This window comes from Triturus cristatus, chromosome 1_2 (genome assembly GCF_964204655.1).
Source record: "Triturus cristatus chromosome 1_2, aTriCri1.1, whole genome shotgun sequence".
Classification (NCBI taxonomy): Eukaryota; Metazoa; Chordata; class Amphibia; order Caudata; family Salamandridae; genus Triturus; species Triturus cristatus.
Window position 1 is genome coordinate 1,144,989,610 of NC_140580.1, and position 18,735 is coordinate 1,145,008,344.

Below are 18,735 nucleotides of genomic sequence, written 5' to 3' on the forward strand. Positions count from 1 at the left end.
GACCCCCTGCTCTGATCCCCGCACCGTTCACAAGTGCCGTACCCACAAACTAAATTATCACAAACCCAAGAAAATGCATTGGAATCCACTTTTGAAACAAGCGCCACTAATCTGCGAAACCTCTTCAGCACGCACAGAGGTGTGACCACATCTGCAGCTGCTTTTCAGCTGGATTGTGGCACTAGGAGTATCCTGAAAACTTTTTAATGAAGGTAAGGGGCGACCGCAGCCAAGCCAAGCAGTCCAGCCAAGGTGCAACATGGACAACTTTGACACAAAGAGGGGCACCCTTTTAAAAACAACAAGCGGGATTAGCAATCTCTTATTCAGTGGCACAACATCCTACAGCATCAAAGAAAAGTAACTTACAGAAACTCAATCAAGGGTACGAGTTAAAACGGGATCATGCGCAGGAACTGAATGCGCTTCGTCGCTCACCTTCAGGGACGGAACACCTCGCAATGCTGTCGTGGAGCAAACACTGTCTGTACATCTCGCCTTCGAAGGTCTGGTAGGTCAAAGAGCACCTGGAAGAAAGGAAAGTCTATCAAAAGGAGAACTCTGCAGAGAGTCTAAACCAAAGAAAGGCTGTGATGACTCACACAGCTTTGAGACAAAGGCACAGAGTGAAACGTGACAAATGGGAAGCCCGTGAGACACACCATGGCATTCCACGAAGCGTGTCCTATAGGAGCCGCATGATTTTGAGGATTATAGGTTTTTGGTGTCTGCTATCATAACACAAATTACATTTCATACCCAACCTCTGGATTATCCCAGCTACACCATCTCAGGTAATCGATTTTGAGCAGGAGAAGAGAATATATATATATATTTTTTAATCCAGAAGCCTTGCACTGCCGTGCAGAGATAACCGCACACCGACCGGAACGGTCTGTGTCAAAGTCACTATGTATATATACTCTCTTGCTCTAGTAACCCTCCGTTCGCTAGCCTACCCTGGACCTCAACGAGCGAATGGCCATCATTGATCCCATTACATTCCTACAGCCTGCAGTCCAATCACTTCGCAATCCAGGAAATCCTCAACCACGTATTGGGGAAATGAGGCAGCTGCCCGGACATACGTCCTTTCTTCACAGTGCTCCATGTTAGGTTCTAACGGGTATGTCAGACAAGAGAACGCAAACGGTGTATCCATAGAAAACAACGGAATGAAGCATGATGTGTCCTGTTTCTGTAGATCTAGAAAGAACCAGCAGAGCCTGGCTTTACACAAGAGCTGTTTTTCTTTTTTAAGTTCATCAAAATCTCTGGTAGATCACCAATCAAGCAAGCGCTCTCCTTCCATTACAGCTGATATACACTTTTAGCTGTCTGGTGTCGAAGACCTATTGTGTACTATGCCACTACTGGCAGGGCGCTCAGGGTCTGCCCGTTGCTTACCAATGCTTGCCTTCCTTTCTGAATCTCATGTGCTTGCTTCTTCTTCAATGGCTTTCCTGCCTCTTCTTGTGTTTGTTCCTCCACTGGAGCAGAGCCATGTTACCATCATTTTCGCTGGATAATGCATTCACTGCTCAGGGAACAAGTGTGTTTGGGAATATATGTATTTTCTTACTCATCGTCATCTTCTGCTTCCCTCCTCAAAGCCTGCCCCTCCCTCAGCTCATCTGTTGCTTCTCTCAGCATTCTCCCTCTGATTTTAATTTTATTTTACAACCCCTCGTCAAGATTGTCCTGTGCTGGCAGTTGCAATTTGTTGTGCGGCTGCTCCTTTCTGATGGGCTTTTGCAAAAACATTTTTAATTTACCACTCCAAAGTTGGTGCCTGCCATCTTGAAATGGTAAACCTCCTGTAAATAAATGTCTGCCATGTCATGATGAACAGGTGCACGTGGGTGTGGTGCATGTGTGAGTAAAAGTCATCTTGCTGCTGTGTTTTTGCTTTAAATCTTTTGCTGGCGTGATGCAATAGCAAGCACAAAAAGATGATGGACGAAGTGCTGAAACTTTTCAACCACTCACTCCCAGTCCAATCACCTCCAGGGAGGACCTGGTCTGGCAGTTCGGGCTGGACTGTTCCCATGAGGCACAGGGTCAAGACTGATTTGCATATGGCCATGTCTGAACTGGGGTGGCTTAGTGAGCAGAAGAACGATGGATTAAACCCAGATCTCTTGACTGTGGGTGAGTGGTTGAAATGTTTCAGCGCTCCGTCCATCATCTCGTTGTGTTAAAATGTGATGCCATGGCTTTTTATGCTATCTGGCAATTTGTTCCACATCTGCACAAGCACTGACAGAGGCGACCCTGGCTCCTTTTCCATGAGGACACCTGTAGTTTTGGGAACTGCGGAATACTAGTCCTGGAACCCTTTTAGCACAGAACCAAAGGATGCATACCTTCGCGATATGTGTCCATTCGAACAGACGGCCTGTTTGCGATCAGCAAAAGGCAGGACCTCTTTGCACAAGCTGCAGCGCTCATGGAAAAACTTCTTGTTCATTAACACATATCCGATGAGAACCTGCAAAACAAGGCACACAATGAGAAAACTCCTTGTGAAGGCACCTGAAAGCAAAAACAGGGCACAGATCCTTTCATAGACTTCTAGGTTGTGCTGAAAAGACAAGCTGGGACTCAAGCCAAGATAAGGGAGGTTGCTATTCATTACACGGGCTAAACTTATGTTTTCCTCATATCATCTCACTTGTGTAGGAATAAGGGACACTGCTAAATGGACTATGGGTTAGTTCCGTAGGACTCACAGTTAACATTTACCCCATGCTCGGTTTTGTTGCCCTGAATTCAACAATATTCGTCAGCTGGATTTGTAAAACAAAAAACACATTTCAATGGTTTTGTTAAAGAACATAAATATGTTGCACATATTTGAGACTAGTGTTCTGATTATGCAGGCCCGCTCATGATGATCAGCCGCAAAGGAGCCTATCGCGAGCGCGGCATCGGCCAATACCCACCATATTTGGAGAGCCGCCGACATCAATGCACTCAATACAGATGGACATCCCCCGCTTATTGGCGCATAAATAAGGCCCTAAAACAAGGCTTCCCAAACGTTAGGCCCACTTTTTAAAACGACCAAACCTCCGAGACACACCTAGCTTCAATAAACATGAGATGGGAGATTTTTTATGAAACTAAAGCATCGTGTGGCAGCACACTGTCATTAAGAGACAGAAAATTTCGCATTGAAATGCTTGCTAAATTTGTACAGTTTTCCTGATAAAATTATATTGCACACAAATGATAATGTGTGGAAATCGGTTTCAGTGAATATTTATCATTTGCGCGCCCGTCAAGTAAAGTAACTTGATTTGTTTTCATCCTATTAAAATCTTTGCTACCATCAGACTTCAGAATTACAAAAAATGTGCTTCATTAGTGCTTTCCTAACTGCTGAATGTGCACAATTCATTTACAGGTATTTACATTAACAACAAGCATTGGCATAGCCAATAGGTCTCGCTTTTCGAACCTTATAAATGTTTAGCCATGCAACAGTTGGTGTTGTTGCACTAAGGATATTGTGCTGCATAACTAAATACTTATAAGGTCCCAAAAGCGAGACCTATTGGCCATGCCAATGCTTGTTACTGTTGCATGGAGCATGCGGCAGGAAGGAGAGAATCCCGCTAGACACAGCACAGGGAGAGGGGGCTGCACAAGAGACCCGGTGCAGCACATGCTGCTGGAATGTATGTGCGGGGGGGGCTGTACCAGAAACCCTGTGTAGCACAGGCTGCTGGGATCGTGTGCGGAGGGAGCGTACACCAGAGACCCCATGCAGCACACGGTGCTGGGACAGTTGGGGAAGGGGCGGAGGCACCAACAAAGACATGGTGCATCGTGCATACGCTGCTGGGATTTGGGCTATTCGGAGGTGGGGGTGGAGAGGGAGCGTGGCCGTGGACGTACAACATAGAACCGCTGGAGCACACGCTGCTGAAACGGTGTGCTGATTGGTAGAGGGTGAGGGGGCGGTGTACCAGACGCCTGCCGGAGCACATACTTCTGGACTGTGTGCAGGGTATAAGCATGGGTGAGCTGCACCATAAGCCCAATAGATCACACACTACTAGGATAGTTTGCATTAGGGGGCATTTGGGGGCCCACCTTAGACCTCCTGGAGCACAACCTGCTGGGGTTGTATGAGGGGGAGAGGGCATGGCGGAGAGCCGGTGCAACACAGTGCAGGGAATGTGTGACGGGGAATCTCACGGGGGAGCGACAGAAAGACCTTGGAACACAGACTGCTGGGGGAGTGTTCATTGAGGGGGAACACGGACCTAATAAATCACTCATCGATAGACCTGTATGTGAGGAGGTGCACCTGACAGGGGCACACTTCGCTGGGCAACCGATGGAACACACACTATTAGAACTGTACAGTGGGAGTCATTAGGAGCGGACGGTGGCTCATCAGATCCATGGTGTGCGGCACACAATGATGTTTTAAAGATGTGTACTAGGAGCGTATGAGCAGGGAGGGGGTGAATGTAATGCACACAACCGGGACTGCGCTGCGGTAATACAGTGACTGCACTAGAGAGATTGGCTGAAGGAGAGGCAGAAAACAGGGGCTCATGGGAGCGTGCAAGAAAGGGAGTGCAGATGAAAGAGCGCTGCACCAGAGAGTGCACGGGGGTTGGATCAGAGTGCACGATAGACTGCAGTGGTGAGCAGTGAGCGTTCTCGAGAAACTGCACCAGAGATAGTTCAAGAGGCTGCACATGAGTGCACGGGCTGCACCTGAGACAGGGGGCGTAGGGGTGAGCAAGAGAGTACATTGGGGGGCGCACCGCAGACAGAATGCCTGACGGTTGTCCCAAAGCCAGTGTTTGTGAGGGGCACCAAAGAGCAAAGAGTTGCACCAAAGTCTGTACATGGCTTGCAGCAACAAAGATAAAGTGCATATGCGTCATAGACATGTACATGGGCTGCTGCAAAGACAGAGTTTGTGGTGATCTGCACCAAAAACATGGCACATTGAGCTCTGCTCAAGGTACCGATTACATGGGGATGCAGCAAAGGAGGTGGCTAGTTGCACCAACGACGGAGTACATGGGGAGGGGTGCACAAAAGAACAGAGCCCATGGGGTAACTGCACACGAGAGTACACCGGGGCTGCACCAAAGAGAGCTCTGATTAATTACAATGCCCCTTTGCGTGTATTCTATCATTGCAATGGTGTGTATTAACTGTGCAAATAAAGATTTGACTTGTATGCACTCAAACAGAATACGTGGGATCGCTGCACACTACAGCACATGAGCTGCTGCACAGGAGAGTGCCTGGGCAATTGCAGCAAACATAGAGTGCACGAGTGGCCACACTAGAGGCAGAGCAGATGGGGGTTGTACCAGAACGGAGCCCATGAGGTGACTGCACACCAGAGTACACAAGTCGCTACACCAAAGACAGAATGCACTACAGCACATGGGTAGCTGCACAGGAGAGTACCTGGGTGGTTGCAACAAACAGATTACATGGGTGGCCACATCAGAGTAGATGAAAGCAGTACCAAAGACAGAGTACAGGGTGTGTCTACACCAAAGAAAAGAATACATGGGACCCGCTCCAAGCATGGAGTACATGGCGGCTGCACTAGAAACAGACTTTGAGTCACACTATTCATATGGAGTGGTCGAAGGGAGGAATGTAAACGGGTACACCGCATCGTGCTCACGAATTACAGCAAACCTACTAGATGCACTGTAGGTAATGATCAGGGGGGAGGCGGGCACAAGACATGCGGGAATACAGAGGGCCCAAGCATACGTGGAATTCGGTAGAGAACAATTGATACCGGTAAATGCACATCTGATATGGATGGGCGGGAGGGGGTTCAAAATTCCAAGTTACTACAAGGCTAGAAGGGGTAGATGGTGTGGACAGAAATCAAATGGCCATGTCGGTGCGACTTGTACATGGAGTAGAATAGAATGGGGGCAGAGGAGGTACGGATGGATAGTGAGAAATGATGCACTACGGGCACATATTGTATACGTGAGATCCATACAGGGGCACGTAATGCCAGGTACAGAACTGTCCAGGGTCACCATGTGTACAGTGCACTGTGGGTTATAGAGGGTGCATGGTTGTCGGGGGGACAGGGGTTTGGCCGCTGAGGATACAGAGAATGCTGGTGATTCATGGGACATGCAGCTGTGCTAGCTAGCGTGGGCTAGCCGCAGAGGTATGGGTGTGCATGGGGTCCTAGTGATACGACGACGCAGGTGTACATGGGTTCTTGGGACCATCGGGGTGCATCCGGAGTAGAGTGGATGCAGGCCGCTCAGGGTGCGAGGACGGTACATGCAATTTGACTGGTGCAGTGATGCATTGGGTCATAGAGAATATACGAAGTTATGGGGACACCAGCGCATGAATAGATGAAGTGACGATCAGCAGTTCAAGGGGATGCTGTGGTCTCAAGGGGAGGTTGGGTGAAGGGGTTTCCGGAGTACCGCAAGTATCGGGGTGTAGGGGACACTCTTGGCCTGGGGATAGATACATGGAGTGTAGCATGAAATTGAAGAGTGTTGAGTGTGAGTGTTGCTGTGCTGGACCATTTCATAGGCCATATAAACTAAGCAGCCCGAGGTCTTCACAAAGCCCTCATCAGGGCAGCAACTGGGTCATGGAAGATACAAGAACATGAGAAAAATCTAATTGTTATTAGGACTCATTGTTTGAAATAGACTGTAAAAATACTAAAGCGATAACTTGCCAACCATGAGCTCGATACCCCAGTAAATATTGTGACACATTCAGAATGCCTCTCTTGGGGAGGCACAAAATCAACGGCACGCCAGCTGCTAGGCCACTATTGAGGTTTGTGCACCGCTGAAGATTCAAACGCCGACTTCCGCTGCATTGTGGACATGACGGCGCCGTGGAGGGAAGCCAGGGGACGTACGGCCAGAGACAGGCATGCGGGTCAAGCCTCGTTTTGAAACGTTGCGCAGTCACTGTAAAGAGAGGGTGGAGGCGTCAATAGGACTAGAGACCATGTGACACGCTTCCAGACAGAGGCCTGAACCGCAAGAGAGGTGGAGCCAGGGAGAGCCAAGTCACGGAGGAAAGAGGCTGCCTTGGCAAATTGAGAGTTTCTGGCGCCACTCCGAGGAGAGCGATTGCTGCGCAAATGACTCGCCACGCTCAGGCTTTGTCAACAACACTCCATAACCAAAACAAGAGAATCGCTCTGTGGTGGGGGTGGGGGAGGGGCATGCGCTGGTCTGGAGGCAAACCAACACGAGTGAAAGAGATTCGAGCAAGGAAGTCCTGGACGCGTGGCTGCGAGATGCGCTCTGTGGTGGGGGAGGAGCATGCTTAATGAGGAAGAGAGGGGGCGGGTTGTGTGTGTAGAGTTAATGAGCCATGACCAGCAGATGGCGGCGCGTGCTCGCGCGTAACTGCAAGCTTGAGGCCAGCAAAAGCCTCTGGCAGCACTTTGAAAACCCACTTACTAAATGTCTCGCCAGAGCACTGCATGCGCTGGCTCAGGCGAGACCTAAAAATGACATCCTACAGCCTTTCCTTTCACACTCCTTGTACCCCAGGAAGATTGTCTCAGAATTCACTTTACTTTAGTTTCTCTGACTGCACTGAGAGGAGTTTGGAAACACCAATCCGCGTGCTGAAAAACATAAGCAGCAGGTTGTCAGAAGACATAGCCTCAGATGTGACCTCTGTCTTTGGAGCGCAGCAGTAGTGACAAGATAAATACAGAATTTAAAGGCTTATTTTTATTTACTCCTGGACTTTCACGACCCACCAAAAACTGGCTGCTGACCACTAGAGTGTTGCAACCCACAATTAGTTAAACACTGCGCTAAAACGCTCCTACACAGATAATAATGCAACAATCGAGACATGCCTGAGACCTTGACGCCAGCCCTTGCATGTAAAGTCATTCTGAAATCCAGTACTACACATATTTTCCTTCTTTGACATTTTTCGCCTTCTGTGTGCCTTTAATCACACTTATTTTTGAAAGAGCAAAGACCCCTTTTACTCATCAGGCCAATGTGGGTTTTAAGCAGCAGCTTCCTTTTGTTTCAAAAGTGTCTCAGACAGATCGGTTGGACACTCCAGCAACATCACCTCGCTTTGGGACTGAGCTTTGTTCTACGGATCTGTCGCGTATGGGCAAGAAGACACTCAGGTACAACCGCCTTAATGTCGCTTACACTGAAGATGGACAGGTTCATCCCACTGCCTCCATTAACCCTTTTCCAAGTCAAGCAAAGTTGAACAGGAAACTGCTTACATTACTTGGAAGCGGCTGTCACAACTCGAAAAACCAATGGATCCCTCAATGCTTACATGCAGCTGCCCCGAGAGCATATCTACTGGTGACTTCCCGTCACTGACCTTTGCTGACCTGGAAACACAACTTGCCTTGGAACCCCCAATGTAGGGCTTCCACTGGAGCCCTGCCTCCTTGACCTCACGAAAGCACTGCGGACTAGGGTCCTTGAATGAGTATTTACCCAGCCTGCCCCTTTCACCAACACAATCAATGACGTGATTTTGTATTATGCCCCCAAGGGTCTATTTCAGTACTAGGTGCAGTGTTACAAAGCATTGAGAACCTGCCTCTAGGTTCGGTGAGAAACACAGGTTAGTGGTCTGACCTAGTGTGCAAGCAGGGCACATCGCCTGCGAGATTCATCAGGGATGGCCAGGAAAGTCAAAACGATAGCACCGAGCCAGGAATGTTCAAGACGTTCGATGCGGCTGCACTAACTACTGGTAAGAAATCAATGTGCTGGGTGGGAGGTTAGTACCCTTTAGAGAAAAGAGCTCAACTTTAACAGCTAGTGGGGAATCTGTGGAAGGAGTGAACATTGCACCAAAGCGACAAACTTGTTCCATGCTAAACCCATATGGTGGTGTCTTGGTATCCGGAGGCAGAATTGGGACGGAGCCCAAGAAAGTCTGAAGTCTCAGTTGGACCAAACAATGCAACGTTACACCAGTGAGCTGGTGGCGACCACTCACGTACTTGCAGAATACTGAGCTAAATATGCCGCTATCACTAAAGATGATTTGGAGAGAGAAATAACCTGAATATGATAAGTTTATGTTTCCCAAGACTTACCCGCGCGGCATGGTCGTCATACTTCTCGTCAGACGTTATGAAGTCGCAGATGCCGCTCACCGGAATGCTGGTGTCGTCGGCGCACTGTGTGTGCAGGTATACCTCTCCCAGGACTCGTTTCATGTGCTCGCGGACGACTCGCATTTCTACTGCTTCGATCTTCCCTTGCAGCTCTAGGACCTTCTCCTCCATCACTGCCTGTCCTTCAGCCACGCCTAACGACGCAAGATCCGTTTCTCCCACTTGTCCCTTCTTGCTGTCCTGCTCCTCAGAGTCTTTCCTCTGCAACGCAAAGGCATCAGTCGCCGGGATCTTGGTTTCATTGTGCGAGGGCCTCCAAAGGACCTCTGAGGAGGACTTCTTTAGCGCCTGCCAATATATCCTCAGTAGAAACAATCTCAAGCGCCAGAAGTATGTGCCCCCCTCCTCAATCTTTTTGTCCAAGGCTTCTTGTAAAAATGGAGGGATTTGTTCATCTTTTAAAATTTTGCAGCGTACAACGTCTGTCAAGTCCACCTGCTTGAAAAGGTTCTGTACAGGTGACCCCAGAAGTTGCTCAGCAGCTTCCTCAAAAGTCTTCAAAGTGACAAACTGAACTTGGTATGTTTTGTTCACCAGAGGAAGGGCACAGTCCAAGCCCTCGGTGGTCACGCAGGCCATGTAGGCGCCGCACGGGCTGAGCCCCATGCCGTGGGTTGTCACAGGGCCAAGAATGTCTTTCAAATTGATCAACTGGTGTTCGAATTTCAGCGCCGTGTCGGTGAAAATAGGATTAAGCTGGAACACGGTCCCGTCTCCCATACAGGTGTAAATGATGCCGTTCTGCTTGTCTGCAGTCATGAAGACTATGGGTGAGGAATGGAGTCCAGTGACGTGGGAGTTATGGATATTTAGATTAACTTTACTATATTGGAGCAGACACCAGAAGACATATGTCCCTCGTGCGGCCACCACAAGGCTGCAGTTGGATTCCAGGTGTGGGTGGTACAAGGAAAAGCACTGAATGCTGTGCACTGGCATCTGGTCGGCATCTTGCCACAGGACTAAGGGAAGCCTCACCGTGTAGTATCCCTTGACTGGCGCCAGGTTGACGGGAAGGATTTTAATTGGTCCGTTGTTACTACCCACTATGAGCCCGCGCATTTTACGGTTTGAATGTTCATACTCCCACCAGGATAGGATGCTTGGGGCAGCGACACCCGACTCAATGGTGTCACAGGACACGATGGACTCTTTACCCCTGAATGGACGCTGAAACTCCCAGACGGCGATGTTTCCGTATTCAAAGAGGACGGCTAGGAGAATCGAGCCCACGTTGAGAATCTGGTTGTTGTGGGTTTTTTTGGTGGTAGTGCAGAGTCCCGACCACTCCATATACTTTGGCGTCTGCATGCTTTGCCGCCGCTGGATCTCCGCTTCGGAGAGGTGGCACTTGCACTGCTTGAAGTTGGCTTTGTGCAGCTCGTGTCCATAGAGCTCAGTCAGGTCCACCAGCGGCACCCACTGCAGCCGGTCCTGGCTGGAATAAACAGTCAGCCTGTTGTCCATCGTCAATGTGGCCAGGAGGCATCGCCCATTGGCATCGCAGCCCATCGGGGACCAGCTGGCGTACTTGAACCCTCGCATGGACGGTAATGGTGTCTCTTCTGGGTTGAAACTTTGTTCCGATATAGAGTCTTGGCCGACTGTTGGATCGCTGGAGCCGGCAAACCCTGGCTTTCGTTCTTCCGCTTCATCTTTTATGGCCACCTGAAATAAAACAACTATTTAGTGAAAGGTCCCAAAAAATAAATGTTGGTGCAAAGGACAGCATTTCAGGTCATGCAGGTACAGGTGAAGCACAGTGTGTGAATACCATCCCAGGCAAGGCGGGCTGATCCCTGGATAACCTTTTGAGTCCCATGTTTGGAATGAAGCACACTTGACTTTTAGGGACCCCTCGAGGATTTCCAGAAGCGCACGCAGAGTTCCACCAGGTGGAAAGCTACGTACAAAGAAATGTGACAATGCGTATTCATATATTTAACTTTTGTTTTTTGTTTCTCCAGAGGAAAACTATTTCCCTAGAGCTGTGACCTGTTATTCTGCGTCACTTCACATGGGCTGTTGCCCCCCTGATCCCATCGCGCACCCACTATTGCAGGCGAGGTCTGCCTGGAACGTCCACTAACCACTGCCCAGCCCTATATGGGTGAAAGCAGCAACCCCACCCCGCAATGGTCGCGTTTCCAGGTGGGCTCGTGCCATATGCGAGGGTAGAATGCCACCCCCCCCTCCCCCGGACTATCAATCAGGACTGGGGTCTTGCCCCTGTACGTGCACCTCCCTCCCGCCGAGACAACACAGGTCCTCAAAAAAATATCTGCCCAAGGATCAAAGTATCAGCCCTGAGGGTCGAGTCTGGAGGGGGAGGGGGGTAAGAGGGGTGTGGTACCCCGACAAATGACACCAGCAAACCCGGAAACTCGACCATTGAGGGGGAATTTCTGCTTTTGCAACCTCAGGCAGCGTCACACCGACGCAAGCGGTGTGTGCGTGTGGTTCCAAGCACCAAGGCCTGGCTGCCGCTCATTCAAAGAGCCCCCCTGGGAACCTGTGAAATGTTAATATGTGCTCGCATCCTCTCTCGGCGTTACGGATTCCATGATCAACTGGGTCAGGGCTTCCCAAACTTCCCTGTGCCCGCACCCCCAGTAGATGCTTGATTAATGTTCGCACCCCCTACAAAAGTAATATCACATTTGAAGATGAAAAGTCAACTTTTTATTTTCGAGCCAGAGATTGAACCACAATACTGGACTGCGGGTGACCAAACTGAACTTAAACAAATCCGCTTTTAATGCACACAGAACACACTTTCCCTCTTTGTCGCACCCCCTGAAATGCCATCTCGCGCCCCCTGGGTGGGAACCCCTGAACCAGGTGGCGATCAGTCAAGCAATGCCGAGGTACCATCGAGGTGATGAAGAGCGGGCAGGCTGGGGACCCCACGGTGCTTCGCGGTTCTTTGTTCTGTGGCTGCGGTGGTGAACAGGCAGAAGTAAACCCGCCCCCTGCGCCGTCGCGTTTGTGCCCCACTGGGAGTGGGAATGTGGCCAGGGCTGACCTGTGCGCCAAGCTCTTCCTCCAAGTCTAGGCCAGCGGGTCTTCATTCAGAGACCCACATGTATCACATGCGTTCACATTTTCACTTGAATTCTGCCAAATGTCGACAGGCGGCATTTCTGGAGACGGGGCTTGCATGTTACAATACCAGCAAGTCTAAAATCAAGTAACCTCATTCGACAAATGGCGGTTATTTTATCATATCCAAATCTGTTTATTTTGTCGTCCAGAGAGTGAAACGCCGAGCTGGCCCTGCAAGGGTTCCATCCTCCGGCCAGCCGAGCACGCACAGACCGCCAGGTCACTGAAACGTGTCCTTGGGACTGTGCTTGCGTGCTGCAGATCACAAGTACATGTGTATACAGCAAGCACATAACCACCCCCTCGCCCCCTCACGCCGTGGTGCAGTCTCCAACAGGAAGTCCAGCTCGGAGCCTCGAGATCTGGCGTGGCAGTGGCTGTGTCCAGGGGACAGAGGTGGTCAGTCGCCCAGGCATGCCGCCTCAGCAGATGCATCCCACAGGGGCTTACATTAGTGCACTCACTGTTGAGTAAAGTAGGGCTAATGCACTACTGATATTCACAACTTGAACTATTTCACTAGGATGACACGTGACCGACCTGTAGATCTCCTGAGATACTGTTTACCCGCTGCAGAACTTCACTACAGACGAACTCCCGCCTCCTCCATCACACATTTCCGCAGCACGTGCACTAACAGACCAAGCTACCTTACTGGCACCTGAGCCTCTACCCGGCAAGTAAAACACACATCACAGCAGCAGGCACTAAACCTCATGAGCGACCGTACCGGTGCTAGAACCTACAGGACGCAGCCTTCTGCGGCTCCATCGGCTTTTAATGGCTCCTCGCAGGATCTATTAATACACCGCAGATACCCGAAAGGTGAGATGGATTTAAATGGCTTAATTTTATTACCCAACACATTCTAGTTTCTACAAGCACTTGAGAGTTGGAGATGAAAAGGGCAGCATTTGAATAGAACATTTAAAGTGAACTACATTGAGGCAGTCAATTAAAAATCCTACTATCGCTAAACTCAAGGGTGTTTTTTTTAAATCTTCCATTGAAGGATGAAACGCAGAACAGCACCCGCCCCCCCCCCCCTCCGAAATTTGAAACTGTGAACCTACAAGTCAAGCACATATCAGAAGATATGATAACCGCTGAACTATATTACCTAACAAAGGATTGAAAAATTAAGAGTGCTCACAGGATCTGAGCCCAGAGGTTACAGCTCACACAGAGGTGCTTTGGGGGAGCTCGGCTGATGAGCCAGTTCTGGGATACCAGACCACTGTGCACACAAGGACAGAGCAGCCCCCCCCCCCGCCCCCTTGCGGCTGCCTCAGTATTCACACACTGGTGCACTGTCCAAGACAGAGGCGTCTAATAGAAGCTTCCACGTTTGTGCTGCGATGGCAAGGTGCACTGCACACCAGCCGACAACAGAGCTACTTGTAACACGTCTTCAGATGTCAGTATTTAAAAACAGTGTAAACTGGAAGAAACATCCAGTTCTGGGCTCCGGCTGAGTGGGTCTTGAAGGCTCAGGAGGCAAGAATTCCCAATCGCAATAAAAAAAAGAATTCAAAGAAAATTAAAATTTGGAAACTAATTCAGGGGATTGTTTCATGGGGTTTAAGGTTGGAACTAGTAGATGGATTGTGAAAGTTCGAGTTCATAATAAGTTAGTTCTGTTGTGTGTACTTGTTGTATCTTTTATTCTGAATCTGGGGAAGCAGAGAAAGGGATTCGAACAAGCAGGGGCGTAGGAGACACTAAAATTCTGGGGGGGACAGGGACAACCTTGTGCACTTTCCAGTGACCCTATACAAATCACCGCCCGTTAAACATATACAATTGCATAATTTCGAAGTGAAATATTGAGAAAAGCAGGCATGTAGTCACAGTTTGCATGTATGCTTTATTGTTATTTACATTCATATAGTAATGAGACCAAATGTTTAAAAAAAAACATCTATGTGAATCTTAATGCACAAAGCAAACAAAGGCCGCTGACTTAGGGTGGGGGCGTCGTGTTTGCAAGTGCATTAGGGTTTGAAAAGTACCTGCTGCTGCATTCCTGGTCTCCAGCAATTTTCAGGCAACTATAAAAATGTGAAGATAACTTTGGTGATTAATGTTCTTTTTTTGAGAGAGATCGAAGGCTTGTCTAGTGAAAGTTTTAATTCAATAGGTCAGTGAGTTACTGCTTTTGTCTGAGATATTCTTTTTGTATTTGAAGTTTATCAGTTAAAATCCTAACATTGAACAGTGAGCTATTAACCGTCATCAAAGAGCTGCATAAAAACTTCAATGTATAGATTACAACGTTATGATTTTTCCCCAGTCTTTCCCTATCCTAATGTTGGAAAATGGGTTCATTAGGATAGAAATCAATTCTGATTATTGAAGAGAACCCCCCAACCATGGTGTTATGTTTTACATTCTGAGTTTGTGTTTCTCTAGTGTTGCAAAGCCGCCCTGGGCACTCCCCAACTTTTTGCTGACTGGTACTGGTGGTACCTGACTGACTGACTGACCCTGGCCTCTGCCTAAACAGCCAGTGCTATTCTGAAAGAGGCACTTAAAAATACAGTGAAAACACCTACATACACTAGGGTGCACTATGGGTTAGGGTACCCCTATGATTGGCATGACCTCTCCTATAAGGCCCTAGTACATAATAGGGCAGGGGGATTAGAACTACTTTTAAGTCCCTAGAAAATAATAAGGCATGGCAGTTTAGAGGCCAGCAGCCCTTTCTGCGCTTGCATGTGTGCACTGCTGAAGCCTGAGGTCAGTTTAAAAGTAGCCCTGTGTTATAGGGCTGCTTTTAAAATGCAAATTGTGCCCAAACTCGACTTTTGGGTTTGGGGAACTTACAAATTGATCAACTACAATGTTGGGGCAAAATTAAGTGGAAAAATGTTTTCCACTTAACTATGGCTATATCATATTTGCCACATAATGCATCATCTGCTGCATAATCTAACGATTTCCTCCAAAACAATTTTGTAGCTCAAACGGATCCCAAATTACTAAAAGAAATGTGACTTGTGTTGCTGTGAAGTTTAGGGCCCTTTGCAAAGGTTAGTAAAGAAAACAATTCCTAAGAAAACAATTGGTCTCAGACACTCCTAATGACACTCAAATTAATACCTGTAGGAGAGTGTAGTATGCAATCAATTCATACAACCGAAAATGTATAATGTAAAGGCACATTCAACAGGGAAATCTCATAGATAAGAGGCCAACCAAAGTCAATTAAATTGCAAACATCAATTTATTTCTCGCTGAATCATATTCATAAAATGCAAACTTAGGGGCTGACTACGATGGCAGGCGGACTTCAGTACCACCGCCATCGAATCGGGGAATGGGACCGCTGGCCTTCAAGGTGGAGGCCCCACGATAGGCATTACAATGCGACTGCCACTAAGGTGTTCGCAGTGCCTATCTTTTACATTACAGCAGGTGCTGCTGGCTGCATCATCCGCCGCAAAGTAAAAAAAAAAGGAACATATTAAATATATCGGTGCCTGCCACATGGTGCAGTGATATGTTGTGGGGCATCATTGATGCCCCCCAGGACCCATGTCTGGGGGCCAGGGGTAAAGGGGCCTGCTACAGGCCCCCAATGTCCCTTTCGCCAGCATTTCCATGGCAGGTGAACCGCCATTGATAAGGTGGCGGGTAAGGGACATCGTAATCCCTGCTGCGGTGCATGGTAGGCACCACCAGCATTGTAGGAACCACGAGCCCCTCCACCACACCGGCGGGCTCAAGAAGCCAGTCGGGTGCGTGGTGGTTGGTCTTTCCGACCGCCAGGTAACCACCCGCCATTGTAATATGGCGGGCTGTGATGCAGTCACCAATGGCGGTGGGACCGCCACCGACGGGGTGACGTGGCGGTGCCACTGCCATTATAATCACCCCCTAAGTTTGGTGTGCATGCAAATCCTACATTGCCAACCCCTGGCAAGTTGCACTGCTAGTGCTGGAAAAAGGCCAATGGAGGTACCAATGGGTGAGGTGGACTGGCCTCAAGGGTCTTGTGACCTCAGTGACAGATTCACTGTCGATCTAGGATGTGCTTCTTCATATGCCTGCCCGTAAGACTGGAAGTGAACTGCAGTATGGATTGTGGTGGACAGGTCCACCTGCGGGTGCTAAGACACCTGGGCTTCTAAGGTCTATCGGGCCTTCTAAGGTGTAGCATCGGAATAAGCTCTGTCAGGAGTGTGGTATGGTGAACTGGTCATGAAGGTCTGAACATGGTTCTCCAGTTCCAAATTCAGCAGCTCTGGCCAGAGTGCCACATTCTCTCCCACACTGAACACCATACTGCCCCACTGAGAGAAACTCGCACTGCCTTCAGCACAACTCAATTGTGCTGCGACTAAATTCAAATTATGCACTAGACAACAGGAAAATGCTGCCTGAAAAAAATGAATAACACCCTGGAAAAAGCAAACACTCATAGGGGATGCAAGAATAAGCAAAGCATGTGAACTGTAATCAGAAAAAAACATGGTTACCTTAACGGTTTTAAACTCATTATTCAGAAATCAGTAAGTGATTTTGCCTGAAAAGTTCAAGACATGGCTACAGGACCAGGAAGGGACCCCTTTCAATGTCCATTGCTTAGATCCTTTCAAAATGTATGCAGTTTGGTTTAAAAAAGACCACATCCCCAAACACAGAGCCGCATCTTATAAGCTAAAATAATTAAAAAGTTGAAAACGATCATATTAAACGTTTCCACTCTACCCATCAACCAGGTATTGCAGTCCCTTTAGGAATGGCGCACTTACCCACCCTGGGAAAACAATGTTGTTCAAAGAAAGAAGATAAAAAGAAAGTAGCGCTTTCACTGGCAAACTCTGTAAAGTGGCGCTAATGTGTGTGGGTGTAAATAACAGTCTGGCCTGTCTGCTGTCCACTCTGTATTGCTTTATTTAGGTATTTAACTATTTTTTCTCTCCATTCCGAGGTTTTTCTTTTCAATAGAAAACGGTCAGAAAATGAGGACATTTACAGCCAAAGTGTTCAGCCTTTTTTGGATCAATTTCGCAGGGGAACAAATAAAGAAAAGGAGAGGCAAGAGAGAGTACCTTAAGAGCTGCCTCTTGAAATCAGCACGTAAGCAGGAGCGAGACAGAGACAGAAAGAGATGGAGGAATAAAGAGAGGAGGGCAGCCGCCAGAGGCAGATCAGGAGTAGTGGACACGGTCCTTGCCATGAAGGAAAGAGACCGCGTTTATTTTGTCTCCGTTCTCTGCCCTTCCCAGAACTGCTGAGCCTTCCTGCAGCATAACAAAAGGCAGAAGGCGGGTGGCCTCTGACTCCAGGCAGGTCAAGTGCAGGGCCATTAGGTAGCCTTTCACGTGCTAATGGCCCTGTGATAACAGAAGGGAGAGGGGAAATTCCTTTGTCCCCTCGTCCCCCGTGTCCCCCCCACTCCAAAATCTGGGGGGGATATATCCCCCGCGTCCCCCACACTTCCTACGCCCATGCGAACAAGAGTAGTTTCAGACAAGTTGGTATATTTTTAATAATTTAGTATTTTTTCCCCTTGATGTCTGACATGAAGCTCACCTCTATGGGCTTTAGTAATTTAGGCCTCGTCTGAGACCGCGCATGCACGGATGCTTGCAAGACATTTTATTAACTAACAGGGGGTTGAAGCCCGCCCGCGGCTTACGATTCGCTGGCTTCATTGTCACTCTTATTTGCTGGCTCCTGATTAGTCTGATCTGAAAACAATGGTCCCTTTGGAGAAAGCCAAACAAGACTTTGCTCCCTTTGTAAAAGAAAATAATGTATACAGTGAAACAATCCGTTATGAGTTTAAACAGCCTAAAAATACAAACCACTAAGCGCCTAATTAGATCTCGGCGGACGGGTTACTCCATCACAACAGTGACGGATATCCCGTCTGCCAAAAGATAAATCCCATTATATCCTATGGGATTTATATTTCGACGGATGGGATATCCGTCACCGTTGTGACGGTGTAACCCGTCCACCAAGATCTAAATTAGGCCCGAAGTATGTATATAGCAGGTGGTCCAGTGAAGGCGCAGCGAGTCATGACATATGTGAATGGTGTGCGTATGGTGATTATACAACGAAAACAAATAAACGACCATGTAGATTAAGACCGCACTTAGTTTTAACTATAAACAAGACTCACGTGTAGAGTACGGTTTGAGGTGATGGCACTGAATGTGAATCTACATGTTGCAATGTCGACATTTTGACCCCTTATATTACTTACTCCGGGTCTTCTTTAGGACTAGGTGGTAGTACCATGAACAATAAATGATCATGTTAATGCAAGCATTGGCATAGCCAATAGGTCTCTCCGTTGGGACCTTATAAGTGTTTAGCCAGAGCTATTGGCTTTGCCAATGTCTTTAAGCTGTGTTGTAGAGCGGCGTGGCTGCTGTGGAGCATGGTGCAAAGCTATAATAAAAAAAATAAGCATTTTTATTACCTTATAT

The 18,735-nt window shown here is 48.3% G+C and overlaps 1 protein-coding gene across 1 annotated transcript in view; it reads right to left on the reverse strand.

Moving 5' to 3' along the window:
• Window positions 1-330: 330 nt before the first annotated feature.
• The window catches only part of LOC146868882 (general transcription factor 3C polypeptide 4-like), a 53,400-nt gene continuing 34,995 nt past the window's right edge, over window positions 331-18,735 (reverse strand). Inside the window, exons 2-4 of the mRNA XM_085613912.1 lie at window positions 9,098-10,846; window positions 2,367-2,491; window positions 331-527 (exon numbers count right to left, since the gene is read on the reverse strand). Of these exons, the coding sequence (XP_085470038.1) occupies window positions 404-527; window positions 2,367-2,491; window positions 9,098-10,846 (1,998 nt within the window). The 3' untranslated portion in view covers window positions 331-403. The remainder of the gene's footprint in view (window positions 528-2,366; window positions 2,492-9,097; window positions 10,847-18,735) is intronic.